This window comes from Coregonus lavaretus, assembly GCF_964263955.1.
Source record: "Coregonus lavaretus genome assembly, chromosome: 33".
Classification (NCBI taxonomy): Eukaryota; Metazoa; Chordata; class Actinopteri; order Salmoniformes; family Salmonidae; genus Coregonus; species Coregonus lavaretus.
Window position 1 is genome coordinate 7,949,403 of NC_140020.1, and position 25,299 is coordinate 7,974,701.

At 41.8% G+C, this 25,299-nt stretch overlaps 1 protein-coding gene across 4 annotated transcripts in view; it reads left to right on the forward strand.

Moving 5' to 3' along the window:
* Nucleotides 1–6,591: 6,591 nt before the first annotated feature.
* Nucleotides 6,592–25,299, forward strand: part of LOC311108686 (arf-GAP with SH3 domain, ANK repeat and PH domain-containing protein 2-like) — a 31,468-nt gene continuing 12,760 nt past the window's right edge. For all 4 annotated transcript variants that reach the window (XM_084151397.1, XM_084151398.1, XM_084151399.1 and 1 more), the window contains exons 1-9: nt 6,592–7,115; nt 12,065–12,137; nt 14,168–14,313; nt 16,044–16,118; nt 17,604–17,653; nt 18,549–18,678; nt 18,934–19,019; nt 19,149–19,224; nt 21,670–21,756. In XM_084151397.1, the coding sequence (XP_084007523.1) occupies nt 6,984–7,115; nt 12,065–12,137; nt 14,168–14,313; nt 16,044–16,118; nt 17,604–17,653; nt 18,549–18,678; nt 18,934–19,019; nt 19,149–19,224; nt 21,670–21,756 (855 nt within the window). In that variant the 5' untranslated portion in view covers nt 6,592–6,983. The remainder of the gene's footprint in view (nt 7,116–12,064; nt 12,138–14,167; nt 14,314–16,043; nt 16,119–17,603; nt 17,654–18,548; nt 18,679–18,933; nt 19,020–19,148; nt 19,225–21,669; nt 21,757–25,299) is intronic.

A 25,299-nucleotide genomic window follows, 5' to 3' on the forward strand; every position in this document is an offset into this window, starting at 1 on the left:
TTGGTGGAAACAAACAAACAAACAAAAAATATATATATATATATTATTTGTATTAGTAATATATTTTATTTATTTATTGTGATTTATCAGGGGGTGCTGCAGCACCCTCGGCACACCCAGTTCCCGCGGCTATGGTACTGTGTATTTGATCATTGTCTAAAGCAGTATCACCATGTAACCTAGTGGATTGGAACATAATGTGTATGTTCTTTGCTTTTGTAAAAAGAAAAATCTGGCCATATTTTAAATGTTCTGTTGAAAGTTTTGCTTTTGTCTTTCCTATGTTTTTTTTGGGGGGATCATAGTCTGTTAATACTAATGAAGAAAACACTTCAAATGCATCCTCATATGAATGAACTCACTTGTATATAATATATATAGTTGAAGTCGGAAGTTTACATACACCTTAGCCAAATACATTTAAACTCAGTTTTTCACAATTCCTGACATTTAATCCTAGTAAAAATTCCCTGTCTTAGGTCAGTTAGGATCACCACTTTATTTTAAGAATGTGAAATGTCAGAATAATAGTAGAGAGAATGATTTATTTCAGCTTTTATTTCTTTCATCACATTCCCAGTGGGTCAGAAGTTTACATACACTCAATTCGTATTTGGTAGCATTGCCTTTAAATTGTTTAACTTGGGTCAAACATTTTGGGTAGCCTTCCACAAGCTTCCCACAATAAGTTGGGTGAATGTTGGCCCATTCCTCCTGACAGAGTAACTGAGTCAGGTTTGTAGGCCTCCTTGCTCGCACACGCTTTTTCAGTTCTGCCCACACATTTTCTATAGGATTGAGGTCAGGGCTTTGTGATGGCCACTCCAATACCTTGACTTTGTTGTCCTTAAGCCACAACTTTAAGTATGCTTGGGGTTATTGTCCATTTGGAAGACCCATTTGCGACCAAGCATTAACTTCCTGACTGATGTCTTGAGATGTTGCTTCAATATATCCACATAATTTTCCTTCCTCATGATGCCATCTATTTTGTGAAGTGCACCAGTCCCCCCTGCAGCAAAGCACCCCCACAGCATGATGCTACCACCCCCGTGGGTGTTCTTCGGCTTGCAAGCCTTCCCCTTTTTCCTCCAAACATAACAATGGTCATTATGGCCAAACAGTTCTATTTTTGTTTCATCAGACCAGAGGACATTTCTCCAAAAAGTACGATCTTTGTCCCCATGTGCAGTTGCAAACCATAGTCTGGCTTTTTTATGGCGGTTTTGGAGCAGTGGCTTTTCAGGTTATGTCGATATAGATACTCGTTTTACTGTGGATATAGATACTTTTGTACCTGTTTCCTCCAGCATCTTCACAAGGTCCTTTGCTGTTGTTCTGCGATTGATTTGCACTTTTCGCACCAAAGTATGTTAATCTCTGGGAGACAGAACGCGTCTCCTTCCTGAGCGGTATGACGGCTCCGTGGTCCCATGGTGTTTATACTTGCGTACTATTGTTTGTACAGATGAACGTGGTACCTTCAGGTGTTTGGAAATTGCTCCCAAGGATGAACCAGACTTGTGGAGGTCAACTTTTTTTTCTGAGGTCTTGGCTGATTTCTTTTGATTTTCCCATGATGTCAAGCAAAGAGACACTGAGTTTGAAGGTAGGCCTTGAAATACATCCACAGGTACACCTCCAATTGACTCAAATGATGTCATTTAGCCTATCAGAAGCTTCTAAAGCCATGACATCATTTTCTGGAATTTTCCAAGCTGTTTAAAGGCACAGTCAACTTAGTGTATGTAAACCTCTGATCCACTGGAATTGTGATACAGTGAATTATAAGTGAAATAATCTGTCTGTAAACAATTGTTGGAAAAATTACTTGTGTCATGCACAAAGTAGATGTCCTAACCGACTTGCCAAAACTATAGTTTGTTAACAAGAAATGTGTGGAGTGGTTGAAAAATGAGTTTTAATGACTCCAACCTAAGTGTATGTAAACTTCCGACCTCAACTGTACACATACATACATATAAATACATATATATACATATCCTTTAAAAAAAATATATTTCCATTTATTAATTTCCAACCCCACCACCCCTTTCCTAATTGGATTAAACAACAATGCTTAGGCCTCTACTTCCAGCTTATACATACTATATACATTTTATGGACACAGTCAATTTTACAATAATTCTATTTTGTTTGTTTTTACTCATGAACTTCCTCTACCCTCAACCTCTCCAATCATTTTCATGATGTCCATCCGGTTTGCTTCTATATGCCATATCTTTCTAACTGTGCTATTTCACAAAAGCTCTCAACCTATAGCCTATATACTTATTATGGACACAGTATGCTTTACATTAGTTATCGTGTTGTTATTAGTTGTTGTTAGTTGTTATTAGTCCCATCCTTCAACTCCATTCAACACCACCCATCTATCTCTTAACACCATCCATATTGGATTTCTATTTGCCATATATTTTTCAACTGTACTGTGATGTTTTACAAAAGTTCTGAACCCTTCTATTCTCATTGTTTCTACAGATTGTAAATTGAAAATAAATATTTTTGCTAAAAGTATTATTATATTATTGATCGATTGACTATGACTTTTCAGATCACCCAGTAGTGCTATCTGCAGGGTTAGCTCCAGGTAAATATTGCAATCCTTTAGCCATTCCTGGACCTGTGTCCAAAAACAAGCTACAAATGGACAGTACCAAAACAAATGATCTAATGATTCTGTCTCTTCACAGGAAAATCTGCAGAGCTGGGAAGATTGGATCCCCCATATAAATAACATTCTATTGGTAGCAAGAATTTTATATAATAATTTAAATTGAAAAATTCTAAGTTTTGAATCCAGCGTCGTTTTGCGCATCAGTTCATAAACACTATGCCATGGAATCGGTACGTCAAAAATCTCTTCCCAACTATTTTGCAATCTATTTGGGACGGCTGTCAATCCTTTGGTCCTTAAATGAAACTAGTATACTTTTTTATTTATCACAATTTTCTTTAACCAATTATGTTCTTTAATGCAGGGCCGACAGACAAGTTCCTTACTTTTTCCCCCTTCCACTTTCCTCTCCCATTTTTGCGGTAATGCTGCAATTATTTGGTTGTAATTTTGGGTAGAGCAGACATTTCCATATGTTTTTGTTAGCTGCATGTGCGACATAACTCCACCAGTCCTACCTATGATATCATTTACAAAGATTATACCTTTTTTAAACTTCTTTTCGAAAAATAATGTTTTTTTATCAATTAGTATATTTGAGTTTAACCACAATATTTGTTGCATTATTTTTTCTGTTGTTTCTGGAGGATTAAATTGAAATTGCAACCTATTTTCTATGGTTGTTTTAGAAATAGTGATATTTGGGTGATGATTTCCTTTTCAAATAACTGAAAGTGAGAGGTTGTAATCTGAATAAAGGGAAAAAGGCCATTCTTGAACATTGGGTGAGACAATCTTACTAATTTGTTAGAGAACCAGTTCAGATTTAAGTATAACTTTTGTATGAGACTGAAGCTTTTAGTGATTGGTCTAATGCTTTAATATTTAATAATTTCTGTCCTCCGAATTCATATTCATTATATAAATAGGCCCGTTTAATTTTGTCTGGCTTGCCGTTCCAAATAAAATGGAATATTTTTTTCTCATATAATTTAAAAAACTGTTCGCATGGGCAATACCATAAGCAAATAGATAAACTGGGATAATACTAAAGAGTTAATCAGGGTGATTTTTTTCCCAAATTGCCAGGTATTTGCTAACTTTCTATTAACATTTATTGGAGTGAGATCATTTATTTCATTTGGGATATGTATTCCGAGTATATCTACATCACCATCAGACCATTTTATTGGTAAACTACATGGCAATGTAAAAATTGTATTTTTTAGTGATCCAATACGTAATATAGTACATTTATCATAATTTGGTTGTAATCCAGAGAGGTTAGAAAATGTATCTAGATCCTCTATGAGGCTGTGGAGGGATTCAAGTTGTGGATTTAAAAGAAACATGAATCATCAGCATACAATGACACTTTTGTTTTTAAGCCCTGGATTTCTAATCCCTTGATATTATTATTGGATCTGATTTTAATAGCTAACATTTCGATGGCCATAATAAATAGATATGCCGATAGTGGACAACCTTGTTTCACTCCTCTTGACAGTTTAAAACTTTAGGGGAAATAGCCATTATTTACTATTTTACACCTAGGGTTACTATACATGATTTTAACCCATTACATAAGAGAGTCTCCAAAATAGAAATGCTCCAGGCATTTACAGTGAGGGAAAAAAGTATTTGATCCCCTGCTGATTTTGTACGTTTGCCCACTGACAAAGACATGATCAGTCTATAATTTTAATGGTATGTTTATTTGAACAGTGAGAGACAGAATAACAACAAAAAAATCAAAAATGTTATAAATTGATTTGCATTTTAATGAGGGAAATAAGTATTTAACCCCACTGCAAAACATGACTTAGTACTTGGTGGCAAAACCCTTTGCACACATCTCAGGAGGGATTTTGTTCCACTCCTCTTTGCAGATCTTCTCCAAGTCATTAAGGTTTCGGGGCTGACGTTTGGCAACTCGAACCTTCAGCTCCCTCCACAGATTTTCTATGAGATTAAGGTCTGGAGAATGGCTAGGCCACTCCAGGACCTTAATGTGCCTCTTCTTGAGCCACTCCTTTGTTGCCTTGGCCGTGTGTTTTGGGTCATTGTCATGCTGGAATACCCATCCACGATCCATTTTCAATGCCCTGGCTGAGGGAAGGAGGTTCTCACCCAAGATTTGATGGTACACGGCCCTGTCCATCGTCCCTTTGATGCGGTAAAGTTGTCCTGTCCCCTTAGCAGAAAAACATCCCCAAAGCATAATGTTTCCACCTCCATGTTTTATGGATTTTTTGTTGTTATTCTGTCTCTCACTGTTCAAATAAACCTACCATTAAAATTATAGACTGATAATTTCTTTGTCAGTGGGCAAACGTACAAAATCAGCAGGGGATCAAATACTTTTTTCCCTCACTGTATATATAAACCCCAGTCGTACTTTATCAAATGTCTTTTTAAAGTCTGCTATGAATAGCAGGCCTGGTTTCCCAGATTTTTCATAGTGTTCTATTGTTTCCAGTACTTGCCTTATATTATCTCCAATATATTGTCCATGTAAAAAACCTGTCTGATTATAATTAATAATGTCAGACTATACCTTTTTAATTCTATGATGTCCTCTGTAGCTCAGCTGGTAGAGCACGGCGCTTGTAACGCCAAGGTAGTGGGTTCAATCCCCGGGACCACACATACACAAAAATGTATGCACGCATGACTGTAAGTCGCTTTGGATAAAAGCGTCTGCTAAATGGCATATTATTATTATTATTATTATGCGCTATACATTTTGCTAGAATTTTTGCATCACAACACTGAAGTGTAAGGGGCCTCCAATTTGGATCTTTTTATTGGATCTTTATATTTTCCACTTGTATCCTGTTTCAGTAACAATGAAATCAGACCTTCTTCTTGAGTGTCTGATCATCTACCATTTACATAGGAGTGGTTAAAACATGCTAATAACAGTCCTCTGAGTATATCAAAAAAGGTTTGGTATACCTCGACTGGTATGCCATCCAACCCTGGAGTTTTCCTGGACTTAAAGTCTTTAATTGCATCCAGAAGTTCCTTCTCCTTCTTGGTAAAATAGCCCTTACTCAGCATGGAGGTGTGTTGGGTCTTTGTCCTGTTGAAAAACAAATGATACTCCCACTAAGCCCAAACCAGATGGGATGGCGTATTGCTGCAGAATGCTGTGGTAGCCATGCTGGTTAAGTGTGCCTTGAATTCTAAATAAATCACAGACAGTGTCACCAGCAAAGCACCCCCACAGCATAACACCTCTTCCTCCATGCTTTACGGTGGGAACTACACATGTGGAGATCATCCGTTCACCCACACCGCGTCTCACAAAGACACGGCGGTTTAAATTCCACAAATTAACTTTTAAGAAGGCACACCTGTTAATTGAAATGCATTCCAGGTGACTATCTCATGAAGCTGGTTGAGAGAATGCCAAGAGTGTGCAAAGCTGTCATCAAGGCAAAGGGTGGCTATTTAAAGAATCTCAAATATAAAATATATTTTGATTTGTTAACACTTTTTTGGTTACTACATGATTCCATATGTGTTATTTCATAGTTTTGATGTCTTCACTATTATTCTACAATGTAAAAATAAAGAAAAACCCTTGAATGAGTAGGTGTGTCCAAACTTTTGACTGGTACTGTACATGCTGTATATCTTAACCCTTAACCTTTTTTATTTATATCAATCTGCAACATCTTGGCCATGTACCTATTTATGAGGTACACCATTTTGAAAAGTAATTAGTAACTAATCATTCATAAATAAAGTTATCATTCCTATGGCGCATACCTATTGCCGGAGCCACCTTATCCTCAACTTTTGACATAGCTGTCATTGCTAGTGAGTGTTGAACGCCAACTGAGCAAAGGTAAATCCATCTTTGCTCCTATTCGCCCAAACATGCAAATTCACGCGTTCGTCCCGCCCCTTTCTATGTTGAGGTTGACGCTCCAATGTATGCTCTCAGTCACAGTAAGTCCAGGTTGTTGTTTAAACTGGGGCTGGTGGGATAGACCACAGTGAGAAAGTGAAGCGATTTAACTTTGTTTTTAATTATTTTATTGCGTGGGCAAACTGGAATAATGGAATATTGGACTATTTTTTTATTCGAAGTGGATACAACGATAACCCACAAATAAAGGGACATTTTACTACTGTAGTTTTTACTGTATGTGGATCGACGCAGAAACCGGAATGGCAAACTTGGGAGTAGCCTAACAAATCCTATGGCACACTTTGAATTATAAATCTTACATAACCTTTGGGTGTTTTTTTGTGAAACTGACTATTGCTTCCTCAATTAAAGATTGGGAAATAAAGTATTTTATAGACGTAAACGCATTTACAGTGAGCTAAAATGCCGCCGCCGGAGTTAATCACGGTCACGGAATTTGTGGCTGAAACTAACGAGGACTACAAAGCGCCCACGACCTCAAACTTCACCACTCGGATGTCCCATTGTCGGAACGCCGTGGCAGCATTAGAAGAGGTGGGTGCAGGCCAGTGTGAAAACTAATATAATTGACTCGAAATGTGAAAAGGTGTTCTTAGATTTACATGTGCGCCTTTACGCACCTGTAGCCTTTACGCACATAGTAGGCCTAGGCCTAACCGCATTCTTACACAATTATTTGTCGAGTTTGTTCAGTTTCCCTGAAAGTGATACGGTTACAACTTCTGAACCCAAAATAGGAACGAAAAAAATACTTTCTCTTTGCGAAATCAAAGCATATTTTCTTATCCTAGTTGTGTTGAACCTCGCCCATGCCATTCCCCACAAGTGTCCACCAACAAGTGCCCACACCATAGTTTACATTTACATTTACGTCATTTAGCAAACGCTCTTATCCAGAGCGACTTACAAATTGAGTTTATAGGTATTCCATTCTAAACCAATGCCATTCAGCAATCTATAGACAAAAACATTTAGTTGACACATTGTGCTACAAGGCAGTTTCACTTTGAAAACAGTGCCACATGTTAAAGAGGCTTGAGCATATTTTAAAGATGTCATTATTGTAAGCTACAAACATCTCTGTGACTTATGCAAAAATGCCTTACCCCATTGTGAGGAAGCTATCATATCTGTTTGCCTAAGAGGCAGTTTCACTTTACATTTTTAGTCATTTAGCAGACGCTCTTATCCAGAGCGACTTACAGTTAGTGAATACATATTTTTTTATACTGGCCCCCCGTGGGAATCGAACCCACAACCCTGGCGTTGCAAACGCCATGCTCTATCAACTGAGCTACATCCCTGCCGGCCATTCCCTCCCCTATCCTGGACGACGCTTGGCCAATTGTGCGCCGCCCATGAGTCTCCCGGTCGCGGCCGGCTGCGACAGAGCCTGGATTCGAACCAGGATCTCTAGTGGCACAGTTAGCACTGCATCGCAGTGCCTTAGACCACTGCGCCACTTACTCACTTCTACATGTTAAAGAGTCTTGAGCCCTTTACAAACTTGAATAGTAGTACCACACCTTTAATACACAGTGGGTCCCTCACACATCCATATCAGTTGAATTGGTTTTCCTTACTAGGTCCCTAATGGCATTCATATGGCTGGACTATTTGGGACATAACCCTTGTGTTGTTGGCATAAGGACTACTGTAGTGCGCGGTAGATCACAATGGGTGTTTCTATGGCATCCCTGGCATAAAAAAAAAGGTATTTCACCAGGCAAGCCAGTTAAGAACACATTCTTATGTACAATGACGGCCAAACCCGGCCAACGCTGGGCCAATTGTGCGCCGCCCTATGGGACTCCCAATCACGGCCGGATTGTGATACAGCCTGGAATCAAACCATGGTCTTTAGTGACGCCTCTAGTACTGAGATACAGTGCATTAGACCGCTGCGCCACTCGTCATCTGTTGCCATTCAGATCTGCTCTTGATTGGTCTCTGGAGATGTGCTGTTGTCCCAGGCCAGGCTGGTAATAGGCTGGTAATAAGGAAGTGGTCTCTCTATGCCACTGATACACTACTGGCCTTACGGCAGGCTGTATGAATCACTGGATTGTTGTCTCAGTGAAGGGCCTATCCATATTACGGCATACTGTGTTTGCACAATGGAGGAAGACACACACACACACACACACACACACACAGCCCTATGAGAGGATCTGCTGATGTGTGTACAGTGTTGCAGAATATAACACATGAGGAGAGGTGTTACATTAAGTTGAATCTGTCTAAACAAGGAAGTGTTGTATTGCAATGGCTTTCTCTGTTTCACAACTGAAAGTCAAACAGATCTTTCCCCTCTCTCCCTTTTTGATTTCACAGTTAATAGTGAACACATAGTGAATATCAAGTTGGACATAAACACACATACAAGCACATACACTTCACTCATGTTGAAAGAACAACACTGCAGGCAGGCAGCAGTAATGGCGGTTTTTACATCAGGTCAACTGACAGGCAGCACTCTCCTTCCCAGTTCCTCTTATCTGCCTTACAGTACCTGTAGCAGCCTACTGTGGCTGCCTGCCTGTTGATGACAGTATCACTGTGGACTGGAGTGTCGTGCTGTTTGGTTGCCTGTGTTGCATGGTGGGTAGCTCTGGTCCAGGAAGCCTCAGTGTCAGCAAGCTGCACGTAATGCCCTGGACCAGAGCTACAGTGGGGAGAACAAGTATTTAATACACTGCCGATTTTGCAGGTTTTCCTACTTACAAAGCATGTAGAGGTCTGTAATTTTTATCATAGGTACATTTCAACTGTGAGAGACGGAATCTAAAACAAAAATCCAGAAAATCACATTGTATGTTTTTTAAGTAATTAATTTGCATTTTATTGCATGACATAAGTATTTGATCACCTACCAACCATTAAGAATTCCGGCTCTCACAGACCTGTTAATTTTTCTTTAAGAAGCCCTCCTGTTCTCCACTCATTACCTGTATTAACTGCACCTGTTTGAACTCGTTACCTGTATAAAAGACACTTGTCCACACACTCAATCAAACAGACTCCAACCTCTCCACAACGGCCAAGACCAGAGAGCTGTGTAAGGACATCAGGGATAAAATTGAAGACCTGCACAAGGCTGGGATGGGCTACAGGACAATAGGCAAGCAGCTTGGTGAGAGGGCAACAACTGTTGGCGCAATTATTAGAAAATGGAAGAAGTTCAAGATGACGGTCAATCACCCTCAGTCTGGGGCTCCATGCAAGATCTCACCTCGTGGGGCATCAATGATCATGAGGAAGGTGAGGGATCAGCCCAGAACTACACGGCAGGACCTGGTCAATGACCTGAAGAGAGCTGGGACCACAGTCTCAAAGAAAACCATTAGTAACACACTACGCCGTCATGGATTAAAAACCTGCAGCGCACGCAAGGTCCCCCTGCTCAAGCCAGCGCATGTCCAGGCCCGTCTGAAGTTTGCCAATGACCATCTGGATGATCCAGAGGAGGAATGGGAGAAGGTCATGTGGTTTGATGAGACAAAAATAGAGCTTTTTGGTCTAAACTCCACTCACCGTGTTTGGAGGAAGAAGAAGGATGAGTACAACCCCAAGAACACCATCCCAACCGTGAAGCATGGAGGTGGAAACATCATTCTTGCTTTTCTGCAAAGGGGACAGGACAACTGCACCGTATTGAGGGGAGGATGGATGGGGCCATGTATCGCGAGATCTTGGCCAACAACCTCCTTCCCTCAGTAAGAGCATTGAAGATGGGTCGTGGCTGGGTCTTCCAGCATGACAACGACCCGAAACACACAGCCAGGGCAACTAAGGAGTGGCTCCGTAAGAAGCATCTCAAGGTCCTGAAGTGGCCTAGCCAGTCTCCAGACCTGAACCCAATAGAACATCTTTGGAGGGAGCTGAAAGTCCGTATTGCCCAGCGACAGCCCCGAAACCTGAAGGATCTGGAGAAGGTCTGTATGGAGGAGTGAGCCAAAATCCCTGCTGCAGTGTGTGCAAACCTGGTCAAGACCTACAGGAAACGTATGATCTCTGTAATTGCAAACAAAGGTTTCTGTACCAAATATTAAGTTCTGCTTTTGTGATTTATCAAATACTTATGTCATGCAATAAAATGCAAATTAATTACTTAAAAATCATACAATGTGATTTTCTGGATTTTTGTTTTAGATTCCGTCTCTTACAGTTGAAGTGTACCTATGATAAAAATTAAAGACCTCTACATGCTTTGTAAATAGGAAAACCTGCAAAATCGGCAGTGTATCAAATACTTGTTCTCCCCACTGTATGTGGTGGGGAACACTACCACAGAGTCTCAGAGGAGGATCACTCTCTAGTCTAGTGTAGTCTAGCTCAGAACAAAGCTCTAGCTGCCTGGCTACATGTAACGTAGATCACTGCTGCATCCTGGGAGAGTCCCTGGGGCCTGGGCTGGGCTGATGCACTCCTGTCCTAGCATGCTATCTCTCTTTCTCTCTTTCTTTTCATCTTCCTCTCTCTCTGACTGCCCAGCCTGTCCCAGCCTGTCCGCTGGGCACACACTGGTTGAATCAACGTTGTTTCCACATCATTTTAATGAAATTACGTTGCACCAACGTGGTCCTGTGTAGCTCAGTTTGTAGAGCATGGCTCTTGCAACGCCAGGGTTGTGGGTTCGATTCCCACGGGGGACCAGTATGAAAATGTATGCACTCACTAACTGTAAGTCGCTCTGGATAAGAGCGTCTGCTAAATGATTAGAATGTAAATGAATTGACGTCTGTGCCCAGTGGGCTGCCTGGTGTCCGCTGGGCTCCCTGGGCTGGGTGAGTGTCCACTGGGCTGCCTGGGCTGGGTGAGTGTCCACTGGGCTCCCTGGGCTGGGTGAGTGTCCACTGGGCTGCCTGGGCTGGGTGAGTGTCGCCTGGGCTGGGTGAGTGTCCACTGGGCTGCCTGGGCTGGGTGAGTGTCCACTGAGCGGACAATGTGGAGTAAAACAAAACAATTTGGTTTGGGTCTGCACGATAGTCTGAAAGAGAATGGCTGACACATCAACCAAGGACACAGCATTGTCATCTGCTCACCCAAGAAACTTAGTAATTACTGTACATATAAATTCACACGGGAATGGCTAAATGTGTCAGTTGAATGAGCTCATCTAATGTATTTCTCTACATTTTTTAGTAGGCCATTACAGGACCATACCATCCAAGTGTGGTTTTCCCACAAACCATTTCCTTGTTCTTACAGCCTCTCTCTATGGTTTCTGAGCTTCCATATCAGAGATTGTATCCTAGAAGTGCAGTACTTTTAATCAGAGCCCTATGGGAATATGGTGCCATTTGGGATGCACACAGAGTGGCTGGCTATCGCTATAGCATTATGGTTGTGCAGGCATAGCGTGGGCTTGGCTGGCATGTTGCCATGTTTGTGTTGTTACTGTGTAAACAGTAGGGCTTGGGGGGGGGGGGAGAGATTTCTGTATACTTCCTGACTCATAGATGTGTTCCCTCTCCCTACAGGCGCTAGATGTAGACAGAGGAGTACTTCACAAGATCAAGAAGTCTGTCAAGGCCATAAACAACTCTGGCCTGGGTGAGTACAGTACAACACATTACAGTACATTAGTGAGTGACTCAGTCCTGGTGTAGTTTCCATACACTCATAATGTAAATAGCATCTACACCCACTAACCTCTGTACTCCAGTTGTGCAGCATGTTGGTATATCTCAATATATTACACAATAATATGAGTGTGTCTGACTCTGAACAGGAATATTTAGTGTATCTTGGTGCACACACACAATCTCCACACAGTCATGTAACTGCATTATGTGTTGACCTCTTTATGCACCTTTTACAGTTTTATTGCAGCAGATCAGGGTCTGAAAACAGTCCTGGTGGTGACACAGATTGGTGTTACAGCAGTGTTTACCTTACCATTGACAATTTTGAGGGCGTGGATTTACTTTTGGGGCCTTCGTGCCCCACCTGGAAATTAAACTATGGGAAAGAGACTGTTACAGGAATTGGATGAGTTCTGTGTTGAGACAGTGGAAGTGTAACCTCAGAGAGAGAGAGAGAGAGCGAAGTATAGTGTATAGCACCTCACCACATTCCTCTCATTCCACACACCTGTCCCAGCAGGCCTAAGGAGCATAGGTGTGTCTTTAGTAACTCCAGTCCTTCCTATAATACGGTATATTAAAGGTCCCTACTCAGTTAGACCCAGGCCCTTTTCTTCTGTGACTGTCCCTCTCCACCCTCCACCCAGCCCACAGACCTTCCAGTGACATCCCAGGCCCAGGGTCATAATCCTGGGGTGTTTTTGATACGGATCAGGGGCTGATAATCATGGCTCTAACCATAGTTGGATCTGCACATGCTGGAAATACCTTAAAGCTAGAATCCTTAATTGAAACATTAACAAGGCATTTTCCCTGCCCCTGTTTCGCTAAAAAGCCGTCTCAAATTGAGACAGAGCTATGGATGCAATAACTGACCATCCATTATATTAAATGTATAGTTTTAACCATGTTTTGTGGGTAAACAGTGTTTGTTTACATTTATGTTGTTTGCAAACATTGGGGAAAACAAGCTTATGTTTTGGGTTCTGATCAGGTAAGACAGTTGAACTAAGCTCATGAGGCATTTCTAAATTATATTCTTCAAGAATCAATGGGTACATATCATTCATTCACGTTGCTTTTGTTTGGAGCTGCTGTGTAAACTAAACTCTGAGTTTTTACACACACTTTACAGGCCTTACATGCTGTTCACTGTTATAAAACGGCTGTGTAAGAATGGCATCGTTAGTCTGGTCCCAGATCTGTTTGTGCTGGTCTTGAGTTGACAACTCATATAGTTATTGAGTTGGCAAGACAGCACAGACAGACCGGGTTAGGTGTTTTTAGCTAGGATTTAGCTAGAATTTATGTAATGTATTTAAGGCAGCTAAAAGAGTTGGGACTGGTGGGGAGTCAGTCAGGAAAGTAGTAGAACGATTTTCATCCTGTTTCTTGTACATGCACTCTGTTCTAGTGAAGCTCCTGCATGGTCCTGCATGTGCTTCTACATCTGCAATGCTTGCTGTTTGGGGTTTTAGGCTGGGTTTCTGTATAGCACTTTGTGACATCTGCTGATGTAAAAAGGGCTTTATAAACACATTTGATTGATTGATTGAACAGCACATCCAAGCCAGCTTCCTGTTTTACAGAGATAATTCCTCTATAGTGTTGCCTCATGAAGCCATCTGACTGTCAGCACTCTGAGACACTTTATTTATGCCCCTGAGGGGATAAAGTTGTATTTAATTGAATGTATTTGCCTTCCTCAAGCTTAGAAGTGATTTTTCATAGACCTAACTTGTCATTTTTCAGGTCAGGTCAATTTAGAAAATGGACAGTATAACAGGGATATATGAAATGTCCACTAAAAGTCTCACTAACTCCCATGGGATTGCATAGGGGATAATATTAATAGAAGAGTCTGTGTAAAGCCTCTTTGATTAGTTTTTAATGATGTAAAGTGTGTTTGTGACCCATGCAAAATCACCTTTACACAAACTCTGATTTGACTTGATTTGACTTCTGACTGTAAGTAACCCCTGTGTGTGTTTTTCTCAGCCCACGTTGACAATGACGAGCAATACATTCAGTCTCTGGAGAAGTTTGGGGACAGCTGTGTCTCTAGAGAGGATCCGGAGGTGGGCTCAGCCTTCCTCAAGTTCGCCATCTTTACCAAAGAGCTCACAGCCCTCTTCAAGAACCTGGTGAGACCCCATCACACAGACACACACACAGACACACACAGAGACACAGCCTAACCAGGCTTTCTTTCTCTCTCTGTCTCTACATCACTCTGTCTCTACATCACTCTGTCTCTACATCACTCTGTCTCTACATCACTCTGTCTCTACATCACTCTGTCTCTACATCACTCTGTCTCTACATCACTCTGTCTCTACATTACTCTGTCTTTACATCACTCTGTCTGTCTGTCTGTCTCTACCTGTCTGTCTCTACCTGTCTGTCTCTACATCACTCTGTCTCTACATCACTCTGTCTCTACATCACTCTGTCTCTACATCACTCCGTCTCTACATCACTCTCTGTCTGTCTCTCTACCTGTCTGTCTCTACATCACTCTGTCTCTACATCACTCTGTCTCTACATCACTCCGTCTCTACATCACTCTGTCTGTCTGTCTCTCTACCTGTCTGTCTCTACATCACTCTGTCTCTACATCACTCTGTCTCTACATCACTCTGTCTCTACATCACTCCGTCTCTACATCACTCTGTCTGTCTGTCTCTCTACCTGTCTGTTTCTACATCACTCTGTCTGTCTGTCTCTATATCACTCGGTCTCTACATCACTCTGTCTGTCTCTCTACCTGTCTGTCTCTACATCACTCTGTCTCTACATCACTCTGTCTCTACATCACTCTGTCTCTACATCACTCCGTCTCTACATCACTCTGTCTGTCTGTCTCTCTACCTGTCTGTCTCTACATCACTCTGTCTCTACATCACTCTGTCTCTACATCACTCTGTCTCTACATCACTCTGTCTCTACATCACTCTGTCTCTACATCACTCCGTCTCTACATCACTCTGTCTGTCTGTCTCTCTACCTGTCTGTTTCTACATCACTCTGTCTGTCTGTCTCTATATCACTCGGTCTCTATATCACCCTGTCTGACCGTCTCTACATCTCTCTGTCTCTATATCACTCTGTCTGTCTCTCTACATCACTCTGTCTGTCTGTCTCTCTACATCACTCTGTCTATATCTCTACCTGTCTGTCTCTACATCACTCTGGCTCTCTCTCTACCTGTCTGTCTCTACATCACTCTGTCTATATCTCTACCTGTCTGTCTCTACATCACTCTGTCTATATCTCTACCTGTCTGTCTCTACATCACTCTGGCTCTCTCTCTACCTGTCTGTCTCTACATCACTCTGTCTATATCTCTACCTGTCTGTCTCTACATCACTCTGGCTCTCTCTCTACCTGTCTGTCTCTACATCACTCTGTCTATATCTCTACCTGTCTGTCTACATCACTCTGGCTCTCTCTCTACCTGTCTGTCTCTACATCACTCTGGCTCTCTCTCTGTCTGTCTGTCTCTACATCACTCTTTCTCTCTCTCTACCTGTCTGTCTCTACATCACTCTTTCTCTCTCTCTAACTGTCTGTCTCTACATCACTCTGTCTATATCTCTACCTGTCTGTCTCTACATCACTCTGGCTCTCTCTCTGTCTGTCTGTCTCTACATCACTCTTTCTCTCTCTCTACCTGTCTGTCTCTACATCACTCTTTCTCTCTCTCTAACTGTCTGTCTCTACATCACTCTGTCTATATCTCTACCTGTCTGTCTCTACATCACTCTGGCTCTCTCTCTGTCTGTCTGTCTCTACATCACTCTTTCTCTCTCTCTACCTGTCTGTCTCTACATCACTCTTTCTCTCTCTCTAACTGTCTGTGTCTTGTTTTCAGTTGCAGAACATGAACAACATCATTACCTTCCCCTTAGACAGTCTACTGAAAGGAGACCTGAAAGGGGTCAAAGGGGTAGGTGTACTATATGTGTTATAAAATACAGTGTTTTACCATACCAGTCAGATCATGTGTTTGACCATACCAGTCAGATCATCTGTTTTACCATACCAGTCAGATCATGTGTTTTACCATACCAGTCAGATCATCTGTTTACCATACCAGTCAGATCATGTGTTTGACCATACCAGTCAGATCATCTGTTTGACCATACCAGTCAGATCATCTGTTTACCATACCAGTCAGATCATCTGTTTTACCATACCAGTCAGATCATCTGTTTACCATACCAGTCAGATCATGTGTTTTACCATACCAGTCAGATCATGTGTTTACCATACCAGTCAGATCATGTGTTTGACCATACCAGTCAGATCATGTGTTTTACCATACCAGTCAGATCATCTGTTTGACCATACCAGTCAGATCATGTGTTTGACCATACCAGTCAGATCATCTGTTTGACCATACCAGTCAGATCATCTGTTTACCATACCAGTCAGATCATCTGTTTTACCATACCAGTCAGATCATCTGTTTACCATACCAGTCAGATCATGTGTTTTACCATACCAGTCAGATCATGTGTTTACCATACCAGTCAGATCATGTGTTTACCATACCAGTCAGATCATGTGTTTACCATACCAGTCAGATCATCTGTTTACCATACCAGTCAGATCATGTGTTTTACCATACCAGTCAGATCATGTGTTTTACCATACCAGTCAGATCATGTGTTTACCATACCAGTCAGAACATGTGTTTTACCATACCAGTCAGATCATGTGTTTTACCATACCAGTCAGATCATGTGTTTACCATACCAGTCAGATCATGTGTTTGACCATACCAGTCAGATCATGTGTTTTACCATACCAGTCAGATCATCTGTTTGACCATACCAGTCAGATCATGTGTTTGACCATACCAGTCAGATCATCTGTTTGACCATACCAGTCAGATCATGTGTTTGACCATACCAGTCAGATCATCTGTTTGACCATACCAGTCAGATCATCTGTTTACCATACCAGTCAGATCATGTGTTTTACCATACCAGTCAGATCATCTGTTTGACCATACCAGTCAGATCATGTGTTTGACCATACCAGTCAGATCATCTGTTTGACCATACCAGTCAGATCATGTGTTTTACCATACCAGTCAGATCATCTGTTTGACCATACCAGTCAGATCATGTGTTTGACCATACCAGTCAGAACATGTGTTTTACCATACCAGTCAAAACCACGGTGACACAAGAGGGAGTAGGCTTGTCCCATACTAGTCATCTTGAACACATAGATAGTCACTGGTTAGTCCTCCTGACTCCTATCCAGTCATTCAAATAATGCATTGTAAAGGTCTTTCTGAGCATGTGACTGACCTTTAACCTTTAATATCACAGTTTTGAGCCAGTTTGATAGTCATGACTTGAGCTCATATAATTTGTATCCCTTGTATTAATACTGTTATGTTCCTGTTTTATTTCCACAGGATCTGAAAAAGCCTTTTGATAAAGCCTGGAAGGATTATGAAACTAAAGTGTGAGTTAGAGCCATGTTATTATTATTACAACTCCCTCTGTTTCACCACCACCACCACCGTTTGAGTTTCACCACCTCATACTGTATGTGGGTTAAGCATAAGTTAGTGATTATAGCTTACGAGCACAAGGGAAACGTGGTCGGTGGTGGGGTAGTTCCGTTGAATAGCCTGAGTACCTGTTAGAATAAGAGTAAGCTGCACCATGAAGTTGCATGTGTGGGTTCAGCTTTACAACAACTAGAAAGGGGGAAACAATGGAAGCTAGTAAAAGGTCAACTGCTACTATTCATGAAACAGCTGATAAGGCAGACAGACCTTCGGAGAGAGAGAATGAGACTAGGCCTGCTATAGCTGCACCTGCTGCCTGTTTGTATGTGAATACAAAACTCCTCACATTTATGTGAACACTGATTCTGTCTGTCTGTGATTCCTTTAGTGCTGAATGAACTACGGTATGGACAGACAAGGGGTTTACTTTACTGAAATTGTACGGTACATGTTGGACGTCCCAACAGTATCTTTTCATTTTCACCATGACAGGCATGAAATACATGAATAAGCTCTTTTATACGTTTATTTGATAAATTACTTAACATAAAGATCATTCTAGTTCACTGTATGAGGGCTGGGCAAGTCATTTAAGAGTTACTAGTTTACTAAAGACCGATGCCTTGTACCAAACACCTGTGGCGTAGAGTCATAGAGCCTTTTGGTTGATGTGATTGACTGGTGGTTTGATGACTCACTGTAAGGGAATGATAACAATTTAATAACTCTTAACATAAACTGAGGAGAGTAAATATTGATATCATGTTAATTAGTGAATGATTTTCCTGCTTCATCCATTCATCCTGTGCTTCATCATCATCACTGAGACCTCTGTGTTCCCTGCAGCACTAAGATAGAGAAGGAGAAGAAGGAGCATGCTAAGCAGCATGGGATGATACGGACAGAGTTCAGTGGAGGAGAGATCGCTGAGGAGATGGAGAAGGAGAGACGCATCTTTCAGCTCCAGATGTGTGAGGTGAGAAGGTGGACCATGAGTGATGGAGAGGACAGGACAGGACTGTTTGTTGTGGCATGACAATGATCATGGTAGTTGTCTATAGAGAACAAACAGATCTGTGATCAGACTGGTGCACCAGGCTAGTGAAACCGGCTATCTAAGTATTTCACCTATCAGAGGCTATGCAGGATAGAAGACACAACAGGGTCCACTGAGGAGTATTTACACATGTCCATTGATATTGTTACTCTGTGTGTCTTATTCTGTCTACAGTATCTTCTCAAAGTGAATGAAATTAAAACGAAGAAGGGGGTTGACTTTCTCCAGAACCTCATCAAATATTTTCACGCCCAATGCAAGTATGTTGTTTTCATTTACCCAGTGATTTCAGATTAGCAGTGTTTAGTCAGTGCATTTGTCTTTTGTAGGAGGCTAAATGCTTGACCCATCTTGACTCCTGGTGATCTCTGTTTCCTCTCTCCTCACAGCTTCTTCCAGGATGGTCTGAACACAGTAAATAGCCTCAAACCTTCCATAGAGAAACTGGCTACAGACTTGACTACAGTGAGCCACTCTCTCCACACATCCATATTTTATAATATTCTCTTTGGATGTTGCCATGGTTTTACTGCCTGTCTGTCAATAATGTGTCACTCGGGCCTCCCGAGTGGCGCAGCGGTCAAGGCACTGCATCGCAGAGCAAGCTGCGTTACTACAGATTCTGGTTCGATACCAGGCTGTGTCGCAGCCGGCTGCGACTGGGAGAACCATGAGCTGACGCACAATTGGCCCAGCGTTGTCTGGGTTAGGGGAGTGTTTGGCCGGCCGGGATGTCCTTGACCCATCGCACTGTAGCGACTCCTGTGGCGGGCTGGGCGCATGCACGCTGACACGGTCGCCAGGTGTACGGTGTTTCCTCCGACACATTGGTGCGGCTGGCTTCCTGGTTAAGCGTGCATTGTGTCAAGAAGCAGTGCGGCTTGGCGGGGTTGTGTTTCGGAGGACGCACAGCTCTTGACCTTCGCCTCTCCCGAGTCCGTACAGGAGTTGCAACGATGGGACAAGACTGTAATTGGGGAGTAAAAAATGTATACAGTTGAAGTCGGAAGTTTACATACACTTAGGTTGGAGTCATTAAAACTCGTTTTTCAACCATGTTTTTCAACCACTTTTTCAACCAAATTTCTTGTTAACAAACTATAGCTTTGGCAAGTCGGTTAGGACATCTACTTTGTGCATGACACAAGTCATTTTTCCAACAATTGTTTACAGACAAATTATTTCACTTATAATTCACTGTATCACAATTCCAGTGGGTCAGAAGTTTACATACACTAAGTTGACTGTGCCTTTAAACAGCTTGGAAAATTTCAGAAAAATTGCTTTAGAAGCTTCTGATAGGCTAATTGACATCATTGAGTCAATTGGAGGTGTACCTGTGGATGTATTTCAAGGCCTACCTTCAAATTCAGTGCCTCTTTGCTTGACATCATGGGAAAATCAAAAGAAATCAACCAAGACCTCAGAAAAAAAATTGTAGACCTCCACAAGTCTGGTTCATCCTTGGGAGCAATTTCCAAACGCCTGAAGGTACCACGTTCATCTGTACAAACAATAGTACGCAAGTAGAAACACAATGGGACCATACAGCCGTCATACCGCTCAGGAAGGAGACGCGTTCTGTCTCCTAGAGATGAACGTACTTTGGTGCGAAAAGTGCAAATCAATCCCAGAACAACAGCAAAGGACCTTGTGAAGATGCTGGATGAAACGGGTACAAATGTATCTACAGTGCTATGAAAAAGTATTTGCCCCCTTTCTAATTTTCTCTACTTTTGCATATTTGTGATACTGAATGTTATCAGATCTTCAACCAAAACCTAATATTAGATAAAGGGAACATAAGTGAACAAATAACACAACAATTACACATTTATTTCATTTATTTCATAAACAAAGTTATGCAACACCCAATTCCCCTGTGTGAAAAAGTAATTGCCCCCTTACACTCAATAACTGGTTGTGCCACCTTTAGCTGCAATGACTCCAACCAAATGCTTCCTGTAGTTGTTGATCAGTTTCTCACGTCGCTGTGGAGGAATTTTGGCCCACTCTTCCATGCAGAACTGCTTTAACTCAGTGACGTGAGGGTTTTCAAGCATGAACTGCTTGTTTCAAGTCCTGCCACAACATCTCAATTGGGATTAGGTCTGGACTTTGACTAGGTCATTCCAAAACTTCCAATTTGTTGCTTTTTAGCCATTTTCATGTAGACTTGATTGTGTGTTGTGGCAGCATCATGCTGTGGGGAGGGGGGGGGGCTTTGCTGCAGGAGGGACTGGTGCACTTCACAAAATAGATGGCATCATGAGGAAGGAAAATGTTGTGGATATATTGAAGCAACATCTCAAGACAACAGTCAGGAAGTTAAAGCTTGGTCGCAAATGGGTCTTCCAAATGGACAATGACCCCAAGCATACTTCCAAAGTTGTGGCAAAATGGCTTAAGGACAACAAAGTCAAGGTATTGGACTGGCCATCACAAAGCCCTGACCTCAATCCTATAGAAGATTTGTGAGCAGAACTGAAAAAGCATGTGCAATCAAGGAGGCCTACAAACCTGACTCAGTTACACCAGCTCTGTCAGGAGGAATGGGGACTTATTGTGGGAAGCTTGTGGAAGGCTACCCGAAACGTTTGACCCAAGTTAAACAATTTAAAGGCAATGCTACCAAATACTAATTGAGTGTATGTAAACTTCTGACCCACTGGGAATGTGATGAAATAAATAAAAGCTGAAATAAATCATTCTCTCTACTATTATTCTGACATTTCACATTCTTAAAATAAAGCGGTGATCCTGACCTAAGACAGGGAATTTTTACTAGGATTAAATGTCAGGAATGGTGAAAAACGGAGATTAAATGTATTTGGCTAAGGTGTATGTAAACTTCTGACTTCAACTGTATATTAAAAAAAAAGTGTCACTCTCCCACTTCCTGTTTCTCAGATCAAACAGACCCAAGATGGAGAGAGGAAACAGCTGAGTGAGCTTAGAGATGTTCTCAAGTCCTCCCTACAGTCCGAACAGAAAGAGGTGAGCTCTCAATCACTGGAGTAAGTAGCGGAGGTGATTTAGATTCACACTCCTGCGACTTAAAACTAGTGTCACCTTAAGCCGTTGGTTTCCTGAGTAGGAGACCAGTGTTCAGATCCCACCAGTTACATTAGCCTGGTAGCAGAGAGGATGAATGGTCTTATGTGTTGTGTCATGTGGCTCCTGACTTACAGTTACAATGCATTAGGCGATATGCACAGGCGAGCATGACATATTTCCGGTTAAATCTCAGGATGGATGTAAACTTCCGGTTATCGTAGAATGCTGTGCTACCGTATGCTAGCATTGAATGCTTGTCGTCAAAAACATCCGAAACGGTTAATTTTCGTTGTTGTTGTTTATCTTAATGTTTATGTTAAAGCTTTTACTTGTAATACTTCGTCTTGACTTATAACATGGTGACGTGTAAACGTACGAAAGTGTCCTTTCAAAAACGGGATGACAGCTCTTCCAGCCATCACTGCTGTGTGCCGCAATGTACAGTGTCTGCCAGATGCAATTCTTCTGTTAGTTTTTTTACTTTTCCCAAAGACAGTGAATTACATAAACGGTGGGTGATTAACATTCGACGAGTCAACTTTCTTACAACAAACACACGAGTCTGCAGCCGACACTTTCTAAGTGAAGATGTGATAGAGCCTCCGACTCCAGCTGGGCGCAGACGTCTGAAGAAGGGAGCTGTTCCATGCCTGTGATGAGTAACTGTCCCTGGACTTGCCAATAATAACAATGGCTTTCCTTCAATTTTGTAGGCCGTGGTCAAATCTCAGGAACTTGCAGTATATGTAGCTGGCTACATTTGGGCATTTCATTTCAACTAGACCAAATGATGGTAGCTCAAGTGGGTCTTATACCAGCCCATCAGGCGATGCACCCAGCCAAGGTGCGTCCGGATACACGACTAGCCCACACTTTGTCAGATTAAGATTTTTTAGAACTGCATAGTCCTTCAATGCACCTGCTTCCATTTCCAGCCCCCTTTTCATTAGTGGTGTTTGTCTTGTCCCTCTGATAATTCTTTCTGCCAGTTTTTCTGCTGTGCTTGTACCTTTAACATGGCTTACCTCCCGGAAATGTGAAGCAGTCACTCTCTCCTTCCTCAGTGAATTCCACTCGGGTGTATCACTTTGGCATCTGGTTGCTTCCTCAATCAGGTGTGACTGTGACAAAGTCACAGACAGAGAACTGAGGTGAAGCTTTTCTTGATCCGTCATGATCTCGTATGAACAGTCTGTTGGTTGTAAATGGTAACCGTCCAGTGGCACTTTTGGGAACGGTGGTGCATCCTCATGGATGACCACACTGTCAGGTGGAGGTGGTGGGGGTTGATATGACAGGATACTGCCAGTTTGTACCTTGCCAAAAATGGAGTCCACGAGTGGTTTGTCAGATGTGATGTTCATTCTGCAGATAAGGGGAAGAGAGTCTGGTTCCATGTCAGCATAGGCAGGTAGTGGGTTGAGGGTTGATGTTTCTGGTAGCTCACCGCTGTAGCCCTTGTAAAGTGTAGATCTGGAATAACAATATCAGGAAAAATAAAGGGTTCACTAGGAAATACACCAGAATCTAACAGCGATTAATAACATTTATTTCGCAACACATTGTAGTCTGCCTGTTTAATTGGACTCTGCTTGCCGGAGTAGCATCTGGTTTGGGCTTCACTACAACCATGGCATCCACAGGTCCTGGCTTCACTCCCTATTTATTTATGAGATGGTATTAGGAGAGATGCTAGTATGCATGTGACACAACTGTCTGGTATTGAAATGATACAAACCATTGTTCGTGGTTTATGCCACTTCTGCTCTGTTTCAGTGCACGAAAGTACAGGAGGGACGACAGACATGCCACATTCAGAGTAATGGGCAGTCTAATATAGTAATGCAACCAAATGATTGCATATCCCACACACAGGAACAGTAGCTTTTAACAAGCACAACTGGCTGTGAATCACGCAATGTCATTTGAAATACACAGAAGCATAATTTAATGGGTTTTGAAAGACGAGGGTCTACAGCAGCAGGAGTAGGAGCCAAACTTGTTCTTTCTACTTTTTACTGGTGTAAGCAACTTATCTACTGTCTCGTGTCACTTTTGTGCTTTCTGCATCACTTTCCTACTGTCTTGCACCACTTGGCTATACTGTCTCCCACCACTTACCTATTGTCTTGTGCCATTTACCTACCTTCAAACAGTATTGGCAGAGCAGTAGGAGAGTGGTGCAACATTGTAGCCTAGTACCAATAACAACAGTAGAGTGAAGGTTTTGCTCCTAATTCCTCTTGAGAAGTAGAAACATCAAGTACAAAAGCAAGGAAGTTGGGCCATATGTTTATAAAGAAAGAAGTAAAGATGACAGGACAGTTTTGAGTAGACCATCAGCAGTTTGAAGAATAGCTGAGTGGAATATGTTACTGTCATCAAGTCAGGAAAAAGTAGTAATCTCATTATTGTTTACATTTCAAACCAAACTCCAATTTGTTTACAACAGACCCAACAACAAAGCATGGCAATTCCCACTCAGCTACCCTGGTCTGTATTAGCTACCACTGTTCAGCTATCGTGAAAACCACTAAAGTTCTAAAGTGTTCTCTTAGCAATGGCAATCAAAGCTGTGGTAACATTAAACGGGTAAAACATGTGTTGAACGGAACCTTGAACAAGTTCAACAGAACTTTGAACGTGTCACTTAATCTAGTGCTACTCTCAGCTGGTGTGGTGGCTTTAGTTTCTTCATTGAGCGGTAGCAGTGGGCTCACAGAGATCTCATTTGTAGCCCTGTTTTTACCTGATACTTTCATAAAAGTACAAACACATGAAGTGAGAGGTATATACACATGATTAAACTTTATTTAAACCATGATTAACCTGAAACAGGACGGAGTCATGATTTAAAACACCAAAGCAAGGCTTCTAGCTCAGGCTAGCTAGATTTAGCATATTACCTTCAAAGTTGCAAAGAAAAGAAGAAACTTAAAATTTGAAGCCTTTATCCAGTTTGCTACGTGGTGTCGTACTGGATGTCCGGACGACCCTCCGTATATATCATTAACAGATACTTTAGGCAACTCCAGCAAACACCTTGTAAACTTCATCTCTGCCATCATAACGGTCTACTGTCGCTGTCTAATGTTTTTTTCCGGTAACCGGAAATGCCCAAGCATCCTTAGGCCAATGCGGAAGTGATGCGTGCATAGAGCCTATAGACTGATCTCCCAGTGGCTAGGAGAGTGAATGTGTGCTTTCTTGGTGAACTTTAGCTCTTTCCCCAATCAAGCCTTTTTCTCTCTTTGAACCTCCAAAGCACCCTATTCCCTATATAGTGCACTACCTTTTACCAGGGCCCATAGGGTGCTATTTGGGACACAGCCATCATCAATGTTATTAACCAATGTTCTTAAAAACAGCTTCCAAACATCCTGACCACTGGTGACATTGATATCTGTAATCTTTTCAGATTGCAAGGCTCTGCTCAAGCCCTCCATGCAAATCTCTATTGCTTCCAGATTCCAGAGTCACTCA